The sequence below is a fragment of the Pogona vitticeps genome, chromosome 2 (assembly GCF_051106095.1).
Source record: "Pogona vitticeps strain Pit_001003342236 chromosome 2, PviZW2.1, whole genome shotgun sequence".
Lineage (NCBI taxonomy): Eukaryota > Metazoa > Chordata > Lepidosauria > Squamata > Agamidae > Pogona > Pogona vitticeps.
Genome location: NC_135784.1, coordinates 13694018 through 13718054, shown reverse-complemented (window position 1 = coordinate 13718054; position 24037 = coordinate 13694018). Strand labels below are relative to the sequence as shown.

General features: G+C 48.4%; 1 protein-coding gene across 4 annotated transcripts; it reads left to right on the top strand.

Moving 5' to 3' along the window:
* The first annotated feature begins 849 nt into the window (after nt 1-849).
* On the top strand, nt 850-22785 carry LOC110070502 (class I histocompatibility antigen, F10 alpha chain). 4 transcript variants are annotated; one of them, XR_013542544.1, is made up of 7 exons: nt 850-975; nt 15670-15945; nt 17448-17732; nt 19366-19449; nt 21284-21316; nt 21654-21979; nt 22157-22785. XR_013542544.1 is itself a non-coding variant. In XM_078387962.1 (7 exons), exons 1-7 carry the CDS (start codon nt 909-911, stop codon nt 22159-22161), a joined length of 783 nt encoding a protein of 260 aa, XP_078244088.1. In that variant the 5' UTR covers nt 857-908; the 3' UTR covers nt 22162-22785. The 4 variants fall into 4 exon arrangements, 2 of the variants coding, with proteins under 2 accessions (XP_078244088.1, XP_078244089.1); XR_013542545.1 differs by having other exon boundaries at nt 857-975; nt 21284-21370; nt 21947-21979; XM_078387962.1 differs by having other exon boundaries at nt 857-975; nt 21947-21979.
* Nucleotides 22786-24037: the final 1252 nt, after the last annotated feature.

The following is a 24037-nucleotide window of genomic DNA, read 5'->3' as shown; positions in this document are numbered from 1 at the left end:
CATCACATATCTCTCCTTCATCTCCAAGTCCCACTTGTTCTTTAGGGTGCCTCTAACGTAAATCAGACTCTCAATCCTGGAGCATTTCCTGCATTATTGGTCAAAGCCGTTGCACCAAAATAGGATTCTGGGCAATATAACTTAATGAAAGTTGTGATATTGGGCCATCAAGTTTCCCTCGACTAATGCTGCCCCCATGAAAGAGCGATCTCCAAAATGCCGGGTCCTCAACAGCCTTGCTCAGCTCCGGAAAACTGAAGCCTGTGGGTTCCTTTAAGGAGTCAGCCCATCTTGTATTTCATCTTCCTCTTTTCCTGCTGCTTTCCACTTTTCCCAACATTATTGTCTTTTCCAGGGAATCCTTTCTCATGAGATGCCCAAAGCAGGACAGCCTCTGGTTTCAACATTATTTGCCTCCAGAGGTAGTTCAGGCTTGATTTGATCTCGGATCCACAGGTTTGTCTTTCTGGGAATCCCCCCCTCCTTTTTTCCCCCTCCCCGTCATTTTTCTTCACTGTCCGGCTCTCACACCCAGACACGGTGCTGGGAAATACAAGAGTGTGGATGATCTTGGCTTTGGTCCCAGTCTTTTACAGCCTTGCCTTCCAGAGCCTGGGAAACTACCTTGTTTGGACTGCAACACCCGGGTCTCCTTTCCCCAGATCAATGAGGAAATTCTGAATATTATTAAGCCGAAGGAGGGGGAAAAAAGTAACTTTTTCACCCGCTCTCCTCCTCTGAGGCTAAGCTCAGGCCGTCGCCGCGCAACGTTTGACCCAGCAACTGATTACGTCATAATCAGCCTTTTTTTGGACTGGTTGATTTTCTCTCCCCCTCTGCCAATCGCCGCCTTGCTTTGGATTACTTTGCCAGCCGGTTGAGTAGCTCGCAAGAGAAATGAGAGCGAAATGGCTTCGGTTCCGTGTCTCCTTTCGCTTTTCGCAACGAGCGCCTTCTTTCTGGGAAGTTCCTTGGGCAAGTATCTCTTGGCTTTAAGTGACTTTGTGGGAGGGAGGGAGGGAGGGGCACAATCCGCATCTGCAGGATTGTGATGGGTCCTCTTGTGTATCCTTGCTGCTCTGACCACCTTTTTAATCCGAATTCAACTCCACTTTTCCCCTTCAGTCTGCTCCTCCCATCGTATTGCTCTCGGTCGAAGGGCCAGCTTCAGGACCAGGAAGCAGCATACATAACGATCTGTTCCATTTATATCCCGCTTTCCCTCTTAAGTGGCATAGGTAGTTCACCTTGGTGTCCACATCACATCCCCGGGGGAAGGTGTGTAAACGGTCCAGATTCATTCAGGCAGTTTCAGGAGAGGGTGAGGATTTGAACCAAAGTCTCCTGAAACCCCCACTGAATGCTCTAACCACTATGCGGCTCTGCCGTTCTTGGCAGGATCAGGTGTCCAACACACACACACACACACACACACACACACACACACACACACACACACACACACACACACACACACACACACACACACACACACACACACACACACACACACACACACACACACACACACACACACACACACACACACTGTGAAGGGAAAGACCAGAAGCTCCGGGTCTTTCTGGTAGAGCCGACTCTCTTAAAGACATCCAAGTTGACCCAGACTAGCCCCCCCGCCTCCCCTGGTAGTAAGACAGAACAGGGGGCCGTCGCGCAGGAGTCAGGAGGAGCACCTCCGGATGGAAAGGTGTCATGTGCGGTGGATACCAGCGACTTGGAGGAAGCACTTAAGGGGTTAATGACACCTGAGCCATATAAGGAAGAATTGGAGGGAAGAAAGGAGGAGGGGTTAAACAGGGAAGAAGGGGGGCTGGGATATATAACGGTAAAACGGGATGATATCCCAGGCGGTTGGGAGATGGTCTGGATAGAGGATCCGTGGACCAAGCGTTGGGAACAAGTGCGTGTGCCTCGGGAGGAGGCCGAGAGGAGACGTAAGAAGGGCCTGATGCAAAAGCCTTCTTACTGGGGGGAGACGGAGGCCAAGCTCTGGCGTAGGAAGCTGGCTGAGGCTAAGGAGGCGAGTGAAAGAGAGAAGGCGGCCAGGCAAGCATGGCATATAGAAGAGCTGAGGAAGATGGGCTGCTACCTGGTCCCTGGAGTACCTCGCCAGGAGAAGGAGACCCCACTTGGGGGTGGATGGGAGATGAAGAAACCCTCCCACTGTTAAGTCCGTTTGACCGGGAGGAGAAGGACAAGTTGTTGGGGGAGGTCCCCGTTGGACCTTGGGACTCTGAACCAGTTAAATCTGTTTTTGATACTTCTTGGATACCCTTGCCTGAGCCGGTTGTAAGGCAAGAGAACAAAGCAGACATACCAGTTAAGAGTGAAGTTCCTTTTATTCCTGTTAATAAAGAAAAGTTGACAGCAGAAAAAGCGGTGTCGACTCCTTCTTGGGAAGAGCGGAAAGCCCTGAACCATGAACCCTCACATATTGGCGCCCAACTCGGGGGGCTTTCCCGCCAGACGGCTAATGAAGACGACTGGATTCGACGCATAACAGAAGGTCAAGAGACACTAATGAGGCAGTTAGCGGACCAACAACGTATGATGGTGGAGCAGCTGCGTAACATGACAGTTAACCAACGGGCTACTCCTAACGTGGGGGTGACGACTACCGCTATAGCGACACGTCCCCCTATAAAACTACAGAAAATGGGTCCGCAAGACGACCCGGCGGCCTTTATAAACACTTTTGAGAGGATAGCGACATCTGCGCAATGGCCGAAAGAGCAGTGGGCACTCATTTTAACACCGTACCTTACAGGGTTACCACAAGAGATTGTGGATACGTTGGATCCGGAGGAGGCGGGAAACTATGCATCGGTTAAGACAGCGATATTGAACACGTTGAATTTGAATGAGGAGGCGTATAGGCGGAGGTTTAGAGAGTTGAGGTTAAAACCAGGACTACATCCGCGTACACTGGCCCAGAAGATGAGGGTGAATGCGACCAGATGGATCCAACCAAAGGGGAAGTCGGGAGAGCAGGTGTTGGAGGTTTTCCTAATGGAGCAGCTAATTTCAATGCTAAATCCAGGACAGCGCAACTGGGTGGTGAAGAATAAGCCCGCCAATCTAGAGGGCGCTGTAACCTTGCTGGAGGACTACCTGGCGGCGGAAGACACGTGGTCCAACCGGATGACGACGGCGGGGGAGAGACCACGAGGCAGAGACAAGATGGCGGAGATGGCGACGCAGGCGGCTCCGCGCGGAGGTCCAGGAGCGATACCGAAGAAGGCGGACGTGGTAAAGGAGGAGCGGTCCGGTTCCCCGGGGAGCAAAGGGCCGAAAGCTGCGACCGCTGCTGATCCCCCGAAAAGCAGACTAGCCGCGAACTGGTCGCAGGGCAAGGAGAAGGTGGGGGCCTGTTTCGGGTGTGGCCAATTCGGGCATATAAGGAAATTTTGCCCGTCGGAGGAGTGTGCTTGGTCCCACACCTATGCCCTCTTAGCTAAGGTGGGTGTTGAAAGTCACCCCGGGTGGTTGGTTAGCGCCAAGGTTAATGGACAATGGAAAAAGGCGCTCATTGATACGGGCTGTAGCCGGACGTTAGTACGCGAACTGGAGGGCGAACGACAACCAGAGGTTATGGTGATTAATTGCATCCATGGAGACTCTCGGGAATACCCAACAGCCAGGGTGGAAATAGAGATAGGTGGATGCAAAAGGGAACTCTTAGTGGGGATAGTTCCAGGGTTGTGCAGAGAAATGCTGTTGGGAAGAGACTGGCCGGGCGTGGAGAGTTTAACGATGGAAGAGGTAGAGGGATGTGCTGGGGAGGACGAGAAGGGGAAAGAAGAACTGGAAGTAATGGGCCTCTCTAGGGATCAAATTAGAGGCCTACAACAAGACGATGTGACTTTGCAAGAATGCTTGGACAAAGCTACCACGGAAGGGACTACTAAGGAAGGGGAAAGCTATTTTGAACTGCGGGAAGGCTTATTGTACAGGGTGCGCCAACGGGAGGGGGAAGAAGAGACCCTGTTGGTGGTACCTCAATGTCTACGGGGGTGGATAATGCATTGGGCCCATGACCTACCAGTAGCGGGACATTTGGCCGCCCTAAAGACCTTAGCAAGGGTACAACAAAGGTTCTTTTGGCCAAAAATGAATAAGGAAATAGAGGAGTTTTGCAAATCTTGCCCGCAATGTCAATGGACCCAACCCAAGGCAGGACCAGGAGCACCTTTGCGGCCAATGCCCCTGGTGGACAGACCTTTCGATCGGATTGCTATGGACATTGTAGGGCCTATTACTAAGTCTAATGGGGGGCATCAGTATGTTCTGGTGATTATTGATTATGCTACTCGGTACCCGGAGGCCATACCTTTGAGGACAACTACGGCAAAGGTGTTGGCGAAGGAGTTACTGAGCGTATTCTCAAGGGTGGGATTTCCTCGTGAGGTGTTGACAGATCAAGGGTCCAATTTTATGAGCGCCACGTTTAAACAGATGTGGGAAATGTTGGGAGTAAAGCCCCTGAGAACTTCCATCTATCACCCGCAAGCCAACGGCTTGGTAGAACGGTTCAATCGGACCTTGAAGGGCATGCTGAGGAAGCTTACGATGGAGAAACCTAAAATGTGGCATACCTATTTGGCCCCCCTCATGTTTGCCGTTAGGGAGGCTCCACAAGCTTCCACCGGGTTCTCCCCGTTTGAGCTATTGTATGGTAGGCGTCCCCGAGGGATTTTGGACCTGGTAAGGGAGAAATGGGAGGAAGGGGAAGACCACTCCTATAACGCCCTACAACAAATTGTGGATATGAGAAATAACTTGAAGCTAGCTTGGGACTTGGCTAAAGAGAACTTACAGGCAGCACAAGGGAGGCAAAAACAGGGGTACGATAAGAAGGTCAGAGTTAGAGAGTTTGAACCCGGACAGCAGGTGCTGGTGCTATTACCCACAGAAACGTCCAAATTCCTAACCAAATGGCACGGGCCCTATCAAGTAAAGAGAAGGATAAATGAAGTGGACTATGAGATAGAAACCCCGGATAGGAAAAAGAAGACCCAGGTGATGCATGTAAACTTATTAAAAGCATGGGTCGATAGGGAAGCGTTGTTCGGCAGCGAACCCGAAGAAGACTTTGGGCCGGAGTGCAGTGACTTGACGGAAGAGGAGGGAGTGATGTTTGGAGAGCTTCTAGGGCCCGATCAGAGGGCCCAGGCAATAAATTTAACTAAAGAATTCCCCGAGGTTTTTTCAAAGATCCCAGGCCAAACCAATTTAGTAGAACACGCCATAGAAACCCCTGAAGGAGTAGTGGTAAGATCTTCTGACAGGACTTGGCCCAGGCATTTGAGGAATGTGATTGAACAAGAGGTGGAGGAGATGTTGAAGTTAGGGGTCATAGAACCCGCTAAAGGGCCCTGGAGGAGTTTTCCAGTTATGGTACCTAAGCCTGATGGCTCATTACGGTTCTGTGTGGATTTTAGGAAGGTAAACGCCGTGTCAAAATTTGATGCATATCCCATGCCCAAAGTAGGAGATATGTTAGACCTATTAGGGGATGCCCGGTATCTGAGCTCTATTGATTTGACTAAAGGATACTGGCAGATTCCAGTACGCCCCCAAGACCGGGAGAAAACTGCCTTTTGCACCCCTAAAGGTCTGTTTCAATTTGTAAAAATGCCATTCGGACTGCACGGGGCGGCGGCTACGTTCCAGAGATTAATGGATAAGTTGTTGGAACCGATCCAGGATTGTGCGGCCGCTTACATTGATGACATCATAATTTTCAGTAGAACCTGGGAGGAACATCTGCATCACTTAAAGATGGTACTCCTGGAATTGAAAAAGGCGGGTTTGACTGTGAACCCCAAGAAATGCAAGATAGGTTTGCCCAAAGTAGAGTACCTGGGTTTCAGGGTAGGACAGGGAGAAATACAGCCACAAGAAGGAAAGGTAACTAAAATTTCAGAATGGTATAGACCCAAAACCAAAAGGGAGGTGCAACAGTTCCTAGGGCTGGTGGGCTACTACCGTCAGTTTATACCCCAGTTTTCGTCCATCGCGGCACCTTTGACAGATCTTACTAGGAAAAGGGCCCCCCATAGGGTAATTTGGAAGGAGAATCAAGAAAAGGCCTTTAAGATGCTTAAAACCATTATTTGTGAGTTACCCACTCGGTTCACACCGGACTTCTCTGTACCCTTTACTTTATACACAGATGCCTCAGATAGGGGTCTGGGGGCGGTATTGTCACAAATTAGGGAAAATGTGGAATACCCTGTCCTTTATCTAAGCAGAAAACTGAAGCCCAGAGAACAAAGGTATGCAGTTATAGAAAAGGAGGCCTTGGCCATTAAGTGGGCCACCCATAGCCTTCGGTATTATTTGCAAGGGGCTCCTTTTCACTTGGTGACGGATCATGCGCCGCTACAATGGTTGGAGCGTATGAAGGATACGAATCCCCGGCTTACCCGGTGGTACCTGGCGTTGCAACCCTTCTCTTTCACGGTGAGGTATAGAAAGGGGTCAGCGCATGCTAATGTTGATTATTTTTCTCGGCAGGGTCTGTGGGCGCGTGAGGATGAAGAGAGTGCGGCCCTCTCGGATGGGGGGGGTATGTGAAGGGAAAGACCAGAAGCTCCGGGTCTTTCTGGTAGAGCCGACTCTCTTAAAGACATCCAAGTTGACCCAGACTAGCCCCCCCGCCTCCCCTGGTAGTAAGACAGAACAGGGGGCCGTCGCGCAGGAGTCAGGAGGAGCACCTCCGGATGGAAAGGTGTCATGTGCGGTGGATACCAGCGACTTGGAGGAAGCACTTAAGGGGTTAATGACACCTGAGCCATATAAGGAAGAATTGGAGGGAAGAAAGGAGGAGGGGTTAAACAGGGAAGAAGGGGGGCTGGGATATATAACGGTAAAACGGGATGATATCCCAGGCGGTTGGGAGATGGTCTGGATAGAGGATCCGTGGACCAAGCGTTGGGAACAAGTGCGTGTGCCTCGGGAGGAGGCCGAGAGGAGACGTAAGAAGGGCCTGATGCAAAAGCCTTCTTACTGGGGGGAGACGGAGGCCAAGCTCTGGCGTAGGAAGCTGGCTGAGGCTAAGGAGGCGAGTGAAAGAGAGAAGGCGGCCAGGCAAGCATGGCATATAGAAGAGCTGAGGAAGATGGGCTGCTACCTGGTCCCTGGAGTACCTCGCCAGGAGAAGGAGACCCCACTTGGGGGTGGATGGGAGATGAAGAAACCCTCCCACTGTTAAGTCCGTTTGACCGGGAGGAGAAGGACAAGTTGTTGGGGGAGGTCCCCGTTGGACCTTGGGACTCTGAACCAGTTAAATCTGTTTTTGATACTTCTTGGATACCCTTGCCTGAGCCGGTTGTAAGGCAAGAGAACAAAGCAGACATACCAGTTAAGAGTGAAGTTCCTTTTATTCCTGTTAATAAAGAAAAGTTGACAGCAGAAAAAGCGGTGTCGACTCCTTCTTGGGAAGAGCGGAAAGCCCTGAACCATGAACCCTCACATATTGGCGCCCAACTCGGGGGGCTTTCCCGCCAGACGGCTAATGAAGACGACTGGATTCGACGCATAACAGAAGGTCAAGAGACACTAATGAGGCAGTTAGCGGACCAACAACGTATGATGGTGGAGCAGCTGCGTAACATGACAGTTAACCAACGGGCTACTCCTAACGTGGGGGTGACGACTACCGCTATAGCGACACGTCCCCCTATAAAACTACAGAAAATGGGTCCGCAAGACGACCCGGCGGCCTTTATAAACACTTTTGAGAGGATAGCGACATCTGCGCAATGGCCGAAAGAGCAGTGGGCACTCATTTTAACACCGTACCTTACAGGGTTACCACAAGAGATTGTGGATACGTTGGATCCGGAGGAGGCGGGAAACTATGCATCGGTTAAGACAGCGATATTGAACACGTTGAATTTGAATGAGGAGGCGTATAGGCGGAGGTTTAGAGAGTTGAGGTTAAAACCAGGACTACATCCGCGTACACTGGCCCAGAAGATGAGGGTGAATGCGACCAGATGGATCCAACCAAAGGGGAAGTCGGGAGAGCAGGTGTTGGAGGTTTTCCTAATGGAGCAGCTAATTTCAATGCTAAATCCAGGACAGCGCAACTGGGTGGTGAAGAATAAGCCCGCCAATCTAGAGGGCGCTGTAACCTTGCTGGAGGACTACCTGGCGGCGGAAGACACGTGGTCCAACCGGATGACGACGGCGGGGGAGAGACCACGAGGCAGAGACAAGATGGCGGAGATGGCGACGCAGGCGGCTCCGCGCGGAGGTCCAGGAGCGATACCGAAGAAGGCGGACGTGGTAAAGGAGGAGCGGTCCGGTTCCCCGGGGAGCAAAGGGCCGAAAGCTGCGACCGCTGCTGATCCCCCGAAAAGCAGACTAGCCGCGAACTGGTCGCAGGGCAAGGAGAAGGTGGGGGCCTGTTTCGGGTGTGGCCAATTCGGGCATATAAGGAAATTTTGCCCGTCGGAGGAGTGTGCTTGGTCCCACACCTATGCCCTCTTAGCTAAGGTGGGTGTTGAAAGTCACCCCGGGTGGTTGGTTAGCGCCAAGGTTAATGGACAATGGAAAAAGGCGCTCATTGATACGGGCTGTAGCCGGACGTTAGTACGCGAACTGGAGGGCGAACGACAACCAGAGGTTATGGTGATTAATTGCATCCATGGAGACTCTCGGGAATACCCAACAGCCAGGGTGGAAATAGAGATAGGTGGATGCAAAAGGGAACTCTTAGTGGGGATAGTTCCAGGGTTGTGCAGAGAAATGCTGTTGGGAAGAGACTGGCCGGGCGTGGAGAGTTTAACGATGGAAGAGGTAGAGGGATGTGCTGGGGAGGACGAGAAGGGGAAAGAAGAACTGGAAGTAATGGGCCTCTCTAGGGATCAAATTAGAGGCCTACAACAAGACGATGTGACTTTGCAAGAATGCTTGGACAAAGCTACCACGGAAGGGACTACTAAGGAAGGGGAAAGCTATTTTGAACTGCGGGAAGGCTTATTGTACAGGGTGCGCCAACGGGAGGGGGAAGAAGAGACCCTGTTGGTGGTACCTCAATGTCTACGGGGGTGGATAATGCATTGGGCCCATGACCTACCAGTAGCGGGACATTTGGCCGCCCTAAAGACCTTAGCAAGGGTACAACAAAGGTTCTTTTGGCCAAAAATGAATAAGGAAATAGAGGAGTTTTGCAAATCTTGCCCGCAATGTCAATGGACCCAACCCAAGGCAGGACCAGGAGCACCTTTGCGGCCAATGCCCCTGGTGGACAGACCTTTCGATCGGATTGCTATGGACATTGTAGGGCCTATTACTAAGTCTAATGGGGGGCATCAGTATGTTCTGGTGATTATTGATTATGCTACTCGGTACCCGGAGGCCATACCTTTGAGGACAACTACGGCAAAGGTGTTGGCGAAGGAGTTACTGAGCGTATTCTCAAGGGTGGGATTTCCTCGTGAGGTGTTGACAGATCAAGGGTCCAATTTTATGAGCGCCACGTTTAAACAGATGTGGGAAATGTTGGGAGTAAAGCCCCTGAGAACTTCCATCTATCACCCGCAAGCCAACGGCTTGGTAGAACGGTTCAATCGGACCTTGAAGGGCATGCTGAGGAAGCTTACGATGGAGAAACCTAAAATGTGGCATACCTATTTGGCCCCCCTCATGTTTGCCGTTAGGGAGGCTCCACAAGCTTCCACCGGGTTCTCCCCGTTTGAGCTATTGTATGGTAGGCGTCCCCGAGGGATTTTGGACCTGGTAAGGGAGAAATGGGAGGAAGGGGAAGACCACTCCTATAACGCCCTACAACAAATTGTGGATATGAGAAATAACTTGAAGCTAGCTTGGGACTTGGCTAAAGAGAACTTACAGGCAGCACAAGGGAGGCAAAAACAGGGGTACGATAAGAAGGTCAGAGTTAGAGAGTTTGAACCCGGACAGCAGGTGCTGGTGCTATTACCCACAGAAACGTCCAAATTCCTAACCAAATGGCACGGGCCCTATCAAGTAAAGAGAAGGATAAATGAAGTGGACTATGAGATAGAAACCCCGGATAGGAAAAAGAAGACCCAGGTGATGCATGTAAACTTATTAAAAGCATGGGTCGATAGGGAAGCGTTGTTCGGCAGCGAACCCGAAGAAGACTTTGGGCCGGAGTGCAGTGACTTGACGGAAGAGGAGGGAGTGATGTTTGGAGAGCTTCTAGGGCCCGATCAGAGGGCCCAGGCAATAAATTTAACTAAAGAATTCCCCGAGGTTTTTTCAAAGATCCCAGGCCAAACCAATTTAGTAGAACACGCCATAGAAACCCCTGAAGGAGTAGTGGTAAGATCTTCTGACAGGACTTGGCCCAGGCATTTGAGGAATGTGATTGAACAAGAGGTGGAGGAGATGTTGAAGTTAGGGGTCATAGAACCCGCTAAAGGGCCCTGGAGGAGTTTTCCAGTTATGGTACCTAAGCCTGATGGCTCATTACGGTTCTGTGTGGATTTTAGGAAGGTAAACGCCGTGTCAAAATTTGATGCATATCCCATGCCCAAAGTAGGAGATATGTTAGACCTATTAGGGGATGCCCGGTATCTGAGCTCTATTGATTTGACTAAAGGATACTGGCAGATTCCAGTACGCCCCCAAGACCGGGAGAAAACTGCCTTTTGCACCCCTAAAGGTCTGTTTCAATTTGTAAAAATGCCATTCGGACTGCACGGGGCGGCGGCTACGTTCCAGAGATTAATGGATAAGTTGTTGGAACCGATCCAGGATTGTGCGGCCGCTTACATTGATGACATCATAATTTTCAGTAGAACCTGGGAGGAACATCTGCATCACTTAAAGATGGTACTCCTGGAATTGAAAAAGGCGGGTTTGACTGTGAACCCCAAGAAATGCAAGATAGGTTTGCCCAAAGTAGAGTACCTGGGTTTCAGGGTAGGACAGGGAGAAATACAGCCACAAGAAGGAAAGGTAACTAAAATTTCAGAATGGTATAGACCCAAAACCAAAAGGGAGGTGCAACAGTTCCTAGGGCTGGTGGGCTACTACCGTCAGTTTATACCCCAGTTTTCGTCCATCGCGGCACCTTTGACAGATCTTACTAGGAAAAGGGCCCCCCATAGGGTAATTTGGAAGGAGAATCAAGAAAAGGCCTTTAAGATGCTTAAAACCATTATTTGTGAGTTACCCACTCGGTTCACACCGGACTTCTCTGTACCCTTTACTTTATACACAGATGCCTCAGATAGGGGTCTGGGGGCGGTATTGTCACAAATTAGGGAAAATGTGGAATACCCTGTCCTTTATCTAAGCAGAAAACTGAAGCCCAGAGAACAAAGGTATGCAGTTATAGAAAAGGAGGCCTTGGCCATTAAGTGGGCCACCCATAGCCTTCGGTATTATTTGCAAGGGGCTCCTTTTCACTTGGTGACGGATCATGCGCCGCTACAATGGTTGGAGCGTATGAAGGATACGAATCCCCGGCTTACCCGGTGGTACCTGGCGTTGCAACCCTTCTCTTTCACGGTGAGGTATAGAAAGGGGTCAGCGCATGCTAATGTTGATTATTTTTCTCGGCAGGGTCCGTGGGCGCGTGAGGATGAAGAGAGTGCGGCCCTCTCGGATGGGGGGGGTATGTGAAGGGAAAGACCAGAAGCTCCGGGTCTTTCTGGTAGAGCCGACTCTCTTAAAGACATCCAAGTTGACCCAGACTAGCCCCCCCGCCTCCCCTGGTAGTAAGACAGAACAGGGGGCCGTCGCGCAGGAGTCAGGAGGAGCACCTCCGGATGGAAAGGTGTCATGTGCGGTGGATACCAGCGACTTGGAGGAAGCACTTAAGGGGTTAATGACACCTGAGCCATATAAGGAAGAATTGGAGGGAAGAAAGGAGGAGGGGTTAAACAGGGAAGAAGGGGGGCTGGGATATATAACGGTAAAACGGGATGATATCCCAGGCGGTTGGGAGATGGTCTGGATAGAGGATCCGTGGACCAAGCGTTGGGAACAAGTGCGTGTGCCTCGGGAGGAGGCCGAGAGGAGACGTAAGAAGGGCCTGATGCAAAAGCCTTCTTACTGGGGGGAGACGGAGGCCAAGCTCTGGCGTAGGAAGCTGGCTGAGGCTAAGGAGGCGAGTGAAAGAGAGAAGGCGGCCAGGCAAGCATGGCATATAGAAGAGCTGAGGAAGATGGGCTGCTACCTGGTCCCTGGAGTACCTCGCCAGGAGAAGGAGACCCCACTTGGGGGTGGATGGGAGATGAAGAAACCCTCCCACTGTTAAGTCCGTTTGACCGGGAGGAGAAGGACAAGTTGTTGGGGGAGGTCCCCGTTGGACCTTGGGACTCTGAACCAGTTAAATCTGTTTTTGATACTTCTTGGATACCCTTGCCTGAGCCGGTTGTAAGGCAAGAGAACAAAGCAGACATACCAGTTAAGAGTGAAGTTCCTTTTATTCCTGTTAATAAAGAAAAGTTGACAGCAGAAAAAGCGGTGTCGACTCCTTCTTGGGAAGAGCGGAAAGCCCTGAACCATGAACCCTCACACACACACACACACACACACACACACACACACACACACACACACACACACACACACACACACACACACACACACACACACACACACACACACACACACACACACACACACACACACACACACACACACACACACACACACACACACACACACACACACACACACACACACACACACACACACACACACACACATCTACTTTCGCTTCTGGCTGTTTTTATGTTTTTAATGCCTCCCTCCCATTTTTATGGTAAGTGACTCAGGCTGTTATTGCAGTTAGCAAGTAAATAAAGCTGATGCTTTAGTGCAGGAAGCGAGACATACAAGAGGACTAGCTAAAAAGATAAATTAAAAAAACCCCAAGCCTATTTAAATAAATAAGATTACCTTTCAATGGTATTTCAATTCAGGAACTGGTCCTCGTTTCCTTAACCAGGACCAGACACAGATCTTGGATTAGACCTCACGTGCTTTGAATTTGAAGAAGCAGAAAGATCACTCTTTCATGGGGTCATATCATAAGTCGAGGGAAACGTGATGGCCCAGCATAACAACTTTCACTAAGTTATATTGCCCAGAATCCTATTTTGCCCTGCCATGAGGCAAAGTCAGGCAGTTGCCTCAGGCAGCAGATTTGAGGTGTCATGAACCGGCAGGAAAATTTTAGGGTCATTGTGATTGTGGGTTTTACTGTTGTGAGATGGGTGGCAAGAGGAGAGGAGTGAGAGAAGTAATTTTTTTTAGCTTCCTTTCTCACATGCTAAAAAAAAGTGGCTGGTTTGGGATACTTGGATTTGCCTGGGGAACAGCTTAGAAGAATAATTTGTTTGGACGGCAACTCCTAAAATCTCACAACCACCCTGTCCAGACTAGCTTTGATGTAGGTGCAGAGTGATTTTAAATGAGCACATTGTCACATTCGTATTGATCCAGCTGTGTGAGGTTGTGTCACACAGGGCGGCTTTTCTCACACAAGGCGCAGTGGTGGAATTGAACTCTGACCCTCTGGCTCCCCAGCTAAATACCTATAACCTTGAGCTTTAGTGGAGGAAGAAAATGAGCTAAATTAAATAAGTGACAATAATTCAATTACCTTAGAGCCGGCCCTGATCTTCCCCATGCATTACTACATAGAGTTTGTGAGAAGTGTCACGTTTCGCTTTCCCGCTTCAAATAGCTAAAATCCTCATACCTTCTTGCCATGATCACAAGACAAGGAATGATGGCAGTTACTTTGCATTGGTTGATCTTTCCTTCCTTGAGCGGTGGTTTCCTGTTTTTCTTCGAATTTAAATGCTGCCATCTTCAGCCCCCAAAAGAAGCTCAAGCTGGTGTGTGAGAGAGATAGCAAACCGTCTTACAAACAGGTCAACTCTGGAGATGTGAACAGTTTTTAAAAAGAGAGAATCTTGTGGGTTTAAGCCAGAATCTTGTGGGTTTAAGCCAGCTTCTAACTCAAACCGTTTCTACCCTTTTAAAAATGTGTGTTTTTTAAAGAGTACTTTTGCAGAGGGTCTCATTCTGATTTTGTCTGAGTGGGCAGAGGCTGAGTTAAGTTCCTGGTTAAGAGATCGGAATAGGGGGACTGGATGAAAAAGACTTCCTCCACTCTTCAATAGTTACATGGAAGATGAACTTTCAGCAAATGTGGCTGTAGCGTTTACCCTCGTGGCCCCTGCTTGTCTTTCCCTCACGAAAGCTCACATCGCTTTCTCTTCTCACTGTCACCAGTGGATTATCACAATCCACAATATAAAGGATATTTGTCAGAACACTTGTCTTGTGAACAGAAACAGGACTTATTTATTGAAGTGAAGCAGAATGAGTAATAACGGAGGTTTTTCAGATATTCAGTATACATAAGCAATTCATCAACAGTTCTCTCAGTACATAGTTATTTTCGCTTGCAATATCATGACCACCCTCTCTACCTACAGTGGTGCCTCGACTTAGGACCATAATCCCTTCCAGAAAATGGTCGTAAATCAAAGCACCATTTCCCATACGACTGCATGGGAACATGATTAATCTGTTCCAGCTTCCCCATTTTTTTTAAAAAAAAATAAAAACAAAACACTGCAAGCCCCCCCCAAAAAACAAACAAAAACAAACAACAACAAAAACCAGAAACATAAGCCCCCAGCCCAAACCCACTCTGCAAAGCCCACCCACAACAGTTTTTAAAAAGCAAAAAGCAGCACCTAACCTTAAAAAGCACCCTGGGTTTCCCGCAGGTCTCTGGCACCCAGGGCTGTCCGTGCGCGGGGGAGAAACTGAAGAGGCAGCGGCTAGAAAAGCTGGGAACCAGGCAGCAGGAGAGAAAGGGAGCCTCAAAGCCTGGCCAAAGGGAATGGGGCCGGGACCAGAGACCGGGCCGGGGCAGATCCGGGTGGGTGGGTGCCTACTCCAGAGCTCCCCTCCCTTCGGGGGGGGCAAACTCCCAGTTCTCGCTCGGCCTCCTCCAGGCGAAGGGTTCCTGGCCAAGGGCAATGGCCCGGGCGCCTCTTCCAGACAGACTCCCCCCGTCTGCCCACTACCTCCTGCTCTGGCATGGTTTCCCTCTGGGCAGTGGCGCTCACCTGGCTGTGCGGCTTCCTTCGGCGCCGCTTCCACGTCGGCTGGAGGTGTGATGCCTCCGGTATATTAGAGTATGTTCTCTTCTTGCCAGGGATAAAACAAATAATAAATTTCCAGTCTGAACACTGGTGGTGCATAAAATGAGCGACTGTGTTCCCTCAGACAATGAAATGGCTTGGGGCAGCCCTCCTGTGATCTATGTTTCCTGCCGGTGGGCAATTTCCAGGTGGTTTTGGACTACGATTCTCACCAGCCCTAACCAGAGTAGTGGTTTCCAAACCTTGGACTACAACTCCCAGAAGCCATAGGTAGCACAGATCATGGTCTGGCCCTCTGGGAGTTGTATTTATTTGGGACCCTAGTTCAGGAGCCTGTGTGCTTGAGGGCTTCATATTGCCTGTGCCTCTATATAACGGACTGAGCTTCTCATGTGTGTTGGGCCTCCAAAATTGGAGCTGGAGTGGGAAGGGGTGGAACTCAGCAGCACTCGATGGCGCAGGCCCTCTCAGACCACGTGTCCCTCAGTCAACTCTGGCCCTCTCTTCTCAGGTTCCTCTTCCCGTTCTTTTTGGACAATGTATACTTCTGTGACAAAACCCGCCCTGGGGATGCCCCACTTCACTGCTGTGGCCTATGTTGATGACCAGCTCCTCGCACGCTATGACAGTATCACGAGGAAGATGCTACCCCAGACTCCCTGGATGAAGAAGGCAGCAGAGGAGGACCCTCGGTACATCAACCGGTACACTCAGATCTTGCAGCATGATGAGGAAAATTTCAGAGGCGACTTGGTGATGTTACGAAAACGATACAATCAAAGCGAAGGTGAGTGGCGGTTGGGACACCGTCTTGCAAGAGAAAGGGTTGTTGGGAGGGAGGAGGAAGAAAGTTTATCTGGGGAGGGAAGGCCTGGATCTCACTGGAAAACACAGTCATGGTGAGAAAAGTACCAGGCAATAGGAGAAGAGGAAGATGGAACATAGGATTGACTCCATAAAGAAAGACACCAGCTTGATGGCGTATGACAACAATGGTTCTAGAGACATGGGAGAGATGCCAGTTAGAAATGTCCCATCTCATGACAAAATCAAGTGGCCAACTTTGGCATCTGAATGTAGGGATGGGGGTCAAGCAGGACAGTCAGTCATCTTCTCCCTCCCTTTGAAATCTGAGGCTAGAATTCGTATCAGAACATCTTGGGGCTTCATGGAGTAGCCATTTAAAATGGAGGAAGAATGGCCATCCTTGGCCTGTTGAAGTGACCAGCCCTTGTGGTCCATCATACATGCTCAGCCTCACCTGCCTTGGGAGGTGGCTATGAAAACCGAAGTGGAAAAGAGAACAGCGTCTTTTTGCCTTGAACTAACTAGAGAAAAAAAGAAAAATGAAGAGAAGGGTCTCGGGAAGCTGGAACATCTCCAGATGATTGGGAGACTCGAGAAGAAGAGAAAGGGGAGGGGTACCACGATGTGCTGCCAAGTCAATTCTGACTTACGGCAACCCGTGTTCAGGGTTGAGGAAAAGGGAGAATTTCAGCAGGGCTGCTGAGAAGCGATCAAAGGCTCTTCTCTACGGCAGTGAGAGATTTGGGGTTCCTTGTCTTCCCTTCCACTTGCTGTTCTGTGCCGTCAAGTTGCTTCTGACATGCGGTGACCCTATGAGAGAGTGATCGAGGTGTCCTGTCCTCAACGGCCCTTCTTGGCTTTTGCAAACTCAACCCTGTGCCTTCCTTTAGGAGTCAATCCATCTCATCTTTGGTCTTCCTCTTTTCCTACTCAGGTCATTTAAAGAATAATGCATTAAATATAATGCACTGGATGAAATAGTCCCGTCTTCTCTTGCCTCCCTCTACATCTCCTCATGCTGGGTCAACAAGCAACCAATTTATCCTCATAAACTTGTGTTGCTTTGTAATTTCCCAAGCCCTGTGATTCCCAGGCAGCACGGGGGTAGTTTCCTTGTTTTTGAAAAAAGAACCAGGCCGAACAAGGCAGCCTAGAAGTGAGGAAAGCTAGTCTGTGGACTTCTGTTTTGGGGCTGCATCTCCCAGAATTCTGGCTGGGAAATTAATAATAATAATAATAACCTTAGACCTGCGGAGCTAGAAGGGACCCTCTGGATCATCGAGTCCAGCTCCTCTCAAGGAGGCCCAGCGGGGAATCGAACTCCCAACCTCTGGCTCCCCAGTTGGATACCTGTACCACAGATTCTGAGAACTGGAGCCCAGACCCCTGTTGTTAAAAATACACCATCTGTCCAGCCACCCACAAGAAAGGCTTTGCTTCTGATGAAGGGGCTCATCGTTTTTGCTTTGTTTTCTTTTGCAGAAGCCCCGGTGGTGAAGGTGACGAAGAAAGGGGACTACGATGGCATGGAAATGCTCGTCTGCCAGGCTTATGGCTTCTACCCTCGGGAGATCGATGCCTTGTGGACGAAGGATGGGGAGGTGTGGGTACAGGACACTTTTCATAGAACGGTGGCCCCCAACTCAGATGGGACCTACCATGCCTGGCTCAGTATCAGGATTGACCCCAAAGACAGCGACCGCTACCGGTGCCACATCGATCATAACGGGCTGCAGGAGCCTCTGGATTTGGCCTGGGAGGAACCAGGTGAGGAACCCCAAGTTTGGGGAAAGCAGGGTGATTTATCAGTAGAGATGTTTTCATCTCCAGGTGTGTTCTTAGGCAAATAATTTGGATGCTGAGTTTTGAAAATCCACTACCTTCTAATCATACAAATGCACAAACGCACAACTTTGCCACCACCCTTCTGTTGCAAACCTTTGTAATTCTTTGTGGTTAACTTTCCTCAACTGTGCAGCAGACGTGCCAGGACTCATGAAGAACAGTAGTTACTAGTTCCCAGATAATGCACCCCTTTCTCATTAACTGGTACTTACAGTCTCAGTGACACAATCTGACACATTAGTATAAAGAACAAACTGTTTCATTTTAGTTACAAGTATAAATATATATACAACAAGTTAACTAACTAGCAATATGACAGCTTTTTAACAACTCTGCTCCAATATACTTTAAACAGAATTTTCTGCTAAACACCATCAATGGATATTAATAAACTCTCTCAGGGGAAAAGAACCTGAGCAAAGAGGCGGGGCTTTCTCAGAATTCTGGCACACAGGCGAGAACTATTGGTTAGTCTCTGGACAGATTGACAGTTACTCCCAGCCTATAAAGATCCTTCCCAGCCAACCAAGCTACAAGGTAGCATTTGAAGTTGTAAAATCTAGCACCTTCTGCCTATACTAGTGGAGATACTTTATTTGTGTAGAATTTTCATCCTCTTATTTGTACTCTTATTTGTGTAGAATTTTCATCCAGGGCTGGTAGTGTTTTCCTAGGACGCAGGGCAGGAAATGCGCCTGCATTGTTAGGCAGCCATCTGCCTCTTGTCCCACCTCCAACCATGAAGGATTCATGCAAACCTTGCCAGCAATCGAGGAGGGGGTGGGTGGTCCTCAGAGATCCTCGACCAATAATGGTGGTTAATAGTTTAATTTCAACCTCAGTAATGGCCAAATGCAGTTTTTACGGTGACGTAATGTAAATAGGTACTATTGGTTTCAGGATAACATTTACCAGTGATAGATTTACATTATTGTGGAGTAGAACTGGTAAAAGCACTCCTTACATATATTCACGAAGATCTAATGGTTGTTGTGGGTTTTTTGGGCTCACAAGGACCGGGGATCACTACACACAAAAGACCAGCTAATGACACCCATCAATCACAGTGACAGATAATCTCTCCTCCTTATCACAACAATACACCCACAAGAAGACACACTAATCACCCATCTCCTGAATAGGACAAAAGCCTATCTCACAGCCATAAATACTCCACTCCCAAGCAAACTACACCAGAGCACAGAGTGCTGTCCTCTGAAGATGCCGGCCACAGTGACTGGCGAAATGTTAGGAAGAACAACCTTCAGAACACGGCCAAAGAGCCCGAAAAACCCACAACTCCTCCTTAAATACCTCACTTCCTTTGAAAGCCACGTTAGGGTTCTTATAGGTTGGTGCCAACTTGATGGCTCATTGTAACATAGTAAAATCTTAGCTAGTTAGGCCTTCTGTATCACAACATTCCAGGTGATGACTGCTCTTTGCTCTCCATTGGTTCTGCCATGCCACAGGTTTTCCCCGTAACCGGATAATGTTTTCCAGGGTCTCTTTCAATGATTTATTCTTCCTTCCCCATTTCCTCCCTCCCCCACAGCATCCCTTATCTGGCCAATTATTTTGGGTACCACAGGAGCCGTCTTTGCTGCGGTGGTTGTTGTCGGAGCTACTGTGCAAATCAGTGAGTAAATTGTGGGTGCATTTGTGGAGGTGGGGGTGGGGAGCTCTTCCTTTGGCTGGAGGAGCAGATCATCCTGCCAAGTGTAGCCTGTGAGGTGGGATCCTTGGTTCCTTTTCTCTCCCTTCTATCTGTGCCCAAGTCTGTCTGTCTGTCTGTCTTTATTTATTTATTTATTTTTGTTGTTTATTATTATTATTATTATTATTATTATTATTATTATTATTATTATTATTATTATTATTATTATTATTATTATTATTATTATTATTATTATTATTATTATTATTATTATTATTATTATTATTATTATTATTATTATTATATCCCTGCAAACTGGATAGCCAGAAGCTAGGAGTTGAATTCTTCACTGGGGCTCCTCAAGAGAAGAGCCAGCCTGGGTGGCCTTGGGCAAGCTGCACCATCTCAAAAATACCTCCAGTAGAAGGGAAGGAAAAACCACTGCTAAATATTCTGTTCCTGGAAGACCCTGAAAAGGGTCACCATAAGTCAGAATTGACTACCATTATATATTATTATTACTATTCTATCCAGGTTATGCAGTCCAACACCAGAGTAGACTGGAGGGGTGGGCGGGGGGAGACTAGACTAGCCATTGTCTATAGAAATACCTTGGAGGTTATTAGGCGCTCTTTGGTGGTGAAGCCGGGTCTGGAGGCCATCCACATGTTGATTGGGGCCAGGGATGGTATAGGGATCTTGCTGGGTTGCCGCGCCCTCCGCGACCCAGCCATTTCCTTACCAGAGCTGACGAAACTTGGATTATCACCTGGCAGATATGCTTTGATTGTATTCCTGCATTGAGCAGTGGGTTGGACTTGATGACCTTATAGCCCCTTCCAACTTCACTATTCTATGATTCTACAAAGAGAGAGAGGAGGAAGATAGGCGGCCATGCCATCTGGCCCCACATACTGTCTATCCATGTCCTATAAACAACAACAGTAACTGACATTATCTATTACAGTGGTGTCTCGCTTAACGATTGCCTCATTAAATGATAAAACCGCTATACGATGACTGTTTTGCTATCACTTTTGCGATCACAAAACGATGTTTTAATAGGCAAAATCCGCTTTGCGACGATTGGTTCCCTGCTTCAGGAACCAATTCTTCTCATTACGACATTTTTAAAACAGCTGATCGGCGGCTTCAAAATGGCCGCCCACTGTGTAAAATGGCTCCCTAATGTGTTTTTGGATGGATTCCTCGCTTTACAGGCACCGAAAATGGCCGCCCCATGGAGGATCTTCGCTGGACGGTGAGTTTTTCATCCCATTGGAACACATTGAATGGGTTTTGAATGCGTTTCAATGGGATTTTTTATTTCGCTTAATGAGGATTTCGCTCTACAGCGATTTTGCTGGAACGGATTATTCTTGTTAAGCGAGGCACCACTGTATTAATGATCGAGGTCCAGGCAATGTGTCATTTTAAAAGAACCAAACAGAAGTTGTTTATTATTACATGTGATGATAGTTCAAGCAATGTTGTTAACTCTTAACAAACCTCCTCCTTCATCCACCCTCAACCACCGCACCTTTGCCCAAACTCCAAAACTTTCAATCTCCGCAACTAAAACTCCCGATCGCTCCTCCTGCTCAGTCTCTTATATCTCGTGACTCCGCCCCTCCAACACTCCCATTGGTCTATGCAGATAGCATATGAATATTCATGACCTGGGTGGAGGTCACAGAGGCCCTTAAGAAAAAGCCAACCACAAAGACATAGGGGGTGGGCTTCTGGAGGGCAGAGGGTGAGACTGGATGACCTCGAGGGCTGGTACCGATGAGTCTCTTTGTTTCTTTCTCTGCAGAGAAATGGCGAGATGGGTACCGAGCCGCCTCAGGTCAGTGATTCCTCCCTCTTTTGACCTCTGAGATGAAGGAGAGCCAGCTGAGGTGTATGTATTTTTTTATATAGAAAGTATTTTTATCCCATCTTGTTGCTAATTAATGCAGGGGTGGCTGTGTCACCGGCTGCGTGCATCCAATCCTGGGCGCAGTCAGAAACGCGACCAGCACCTTGTTCGTTTTGTGCATGCATTGCTGCAACTTACACCATTTTCCTTACGGAAGTATAAATCCCATTTGGCTTCTTGTTCTTTGAGGTGTCAGGGAAGCCCCTGCCTTCTCAGGGAGCTTTCAGTACCCCTAAAAAAGGATCCCTGTTCTGTGTCCGGCCAGGCCATTTTTCGGATCTGTGAGTTGCAAGGAGAGGCGTCTGGCCCTCAAAATGAAGTGCAGCCGCGCACCGGGTTGCAGACAGGAAGGAGTCAATCAAGGCATGGAAGGAGGGTGCTCGGGACCTGCCTCTGTTGTTAGTAACCATTGTATGAAGATTGAAGAGACGGCGGTATCTTGTCTTTCGCTCCAAGCAGCCAAATGGCTTGGGATGGCCTTGGTTCATGTTTGAGAGAAAGGGAGAAAAAGAGGAGACCACTTCAAAGATCCTGATTTCCTTTCCTTTCCTTTTTCAGCAAGTGACTCTGGGTCAGACAGCACCGGCAAAGGTGGGTTGGACTGAAGCTTCTTCCCAACAGTTTACAAGATCACAGTGAGGACACACACCTGTCCCCATCTGCTTCTTTTTCTTCCTGAGAGAGAGATGTCATTCCTCTGTCTAAATGTGGGGTTAATTCTTAGAGGTTCATCCTTCAACCTCATCTCCTATTTCTCCTTTTTTGTAGAGTGACCCTTGTCGTCCAGGAATGAGGGCCTTCCAGCAACGAAAGCAGCTCCTTCTGGATTCTCCTTTCTTTCACTGTGACTTCTTCAGTGACTCCAAACTGACTATTGCTAGTTTATATTTGTGGTCCCTTTTGATTGCAAAGAAGCTGACTTGATTGCTCAGGGAGTTTAGGCCTCCAGCTGGTGAGCCAGAGGTTGGGAGTTCGAGTCCTACCTGTGCCTCCTGGAAGAAGAGCCAACCTGGGTAGCCTTGGGTGAGCTGAGAGCTTTTTAGGGGCTGCAGGTGTTACTTGTACAGTAAAGAGTTGGCTTTGAATGGACAAGGGAGAGACTCAAGAAGTTGGAAAGAAGCAGAAGAACTAACAAGATCAAATCAACCAAAAGGAATTTTCTGTATTGGAGTGCTGCATAAACAGCGATGCTGTGACTTATCAGTGACTTGGGTGTTCGCCCATTTGATATTCATTTTGTAATCTGACTTGGGAACACTTTCTTTTTACTGAAGGGGAGGATACATGACGTCCAAAAATGAAACAAACACAGCCACCCAAAAAGCTAGAAGAATTGGCTGAAAAGTAGTATTAATTCACAACCAAGAGTAGGCCCATTGAAGAAATAAACAGAGAATGTGGTATTATTATGTGTTATTGCCATTTTTTATCCATACTGTAAAGAATAATTGTTCAGGACTTCTCTGGAAAGCTCGTTGGGTTGGAGCACTTGGATACCGAGTTGGTTGTTCCTCCACCCCTGGTAAGGTCCCAGAGCTGTAACTAGGTAGAGATTGGTCGCTGGGTCCTCAGTACTGTGCTTCTCTAGTTTGGGTCTTGTGAGATTGACGTGGACAGAGGAATGGCTAGGCCTGAGCACGGCACAGCCAGGTTGACCTGCCTGTTTTTTGTTCTCTTCTTTCTGGGGAGGAGCAGTTAGGAACAATTCTCTCATTTTTTCTCCCAGATTGCGAGATACACACTCGGGGACGGTGAGTTTATGTCCTTCCGGCTGCAGAGTATCGCACCCTCTGGGTTTTGGTGCCCGACCTTACTGCAGTATAAAAATAAATAAATAAATAAATTTCCCAGGTATACCACCGTGCACTGTCTCTGAGAAGGATGTGTTCACAGTAAGAGTTTTTTTCCTCTCACAAGTGTCAGCTTGTGGGAATCCCTTATGAATGTATGTGTTGTATCAGAACCATAAAGGGATAGAAGCCTATTGTAGGAATATTTAAACAAACAGAAATTACAGAGGCAAGACACTTCAGCCTTCTGGGACACTTCCATGGTTGATCTTAATGAAAACAATCAACTTGAAAGGGTGATGAGAGAGTCTTCCTAAACTTTTCAAATAATTACAAAATAAATGGGAAAAGTTGAAGGCAGCAGGAGAAGAAAAAGTCCAAACACGAGACAGATTTACTCGTTAGGGAAGCCACAGTTACTAATTTGCAAGATGGGTGACTTGCAAGATGGGCTGTTAATGACCAAACCTTCTGGAGGCCCCTCATCCACAAAGTTGCCATAAAGCAGAAGCAATTTGACAGCATAGACTGTAAGAACAACTAGATACTTTACGTAAACATGTATGCTTCGGTCCTGTTTTTTTAAAGAGTTGTAAGGCAGATAAACATTCAGCAGATGCAGTTTCTCCGTTAATGTTTGGAAGAGATTAATCCGTTAATCTTCGGATTAATTTCTTCCTGCGGCAACTTGCTGGGGAAGTGGACAGTCGGACTATGGGTGTGGAAATATGCCGTCTATGGCCATGGACTGCTCACCAGCCCCAGTGTTAGATAAGAAAGTGCCGGAAGGGGATTTTTAAAGGAGAGATTCAAGGTCTGCAGAGCAGAGCTGCCTTTTCTGGAAAATCAGGGGAGAAAA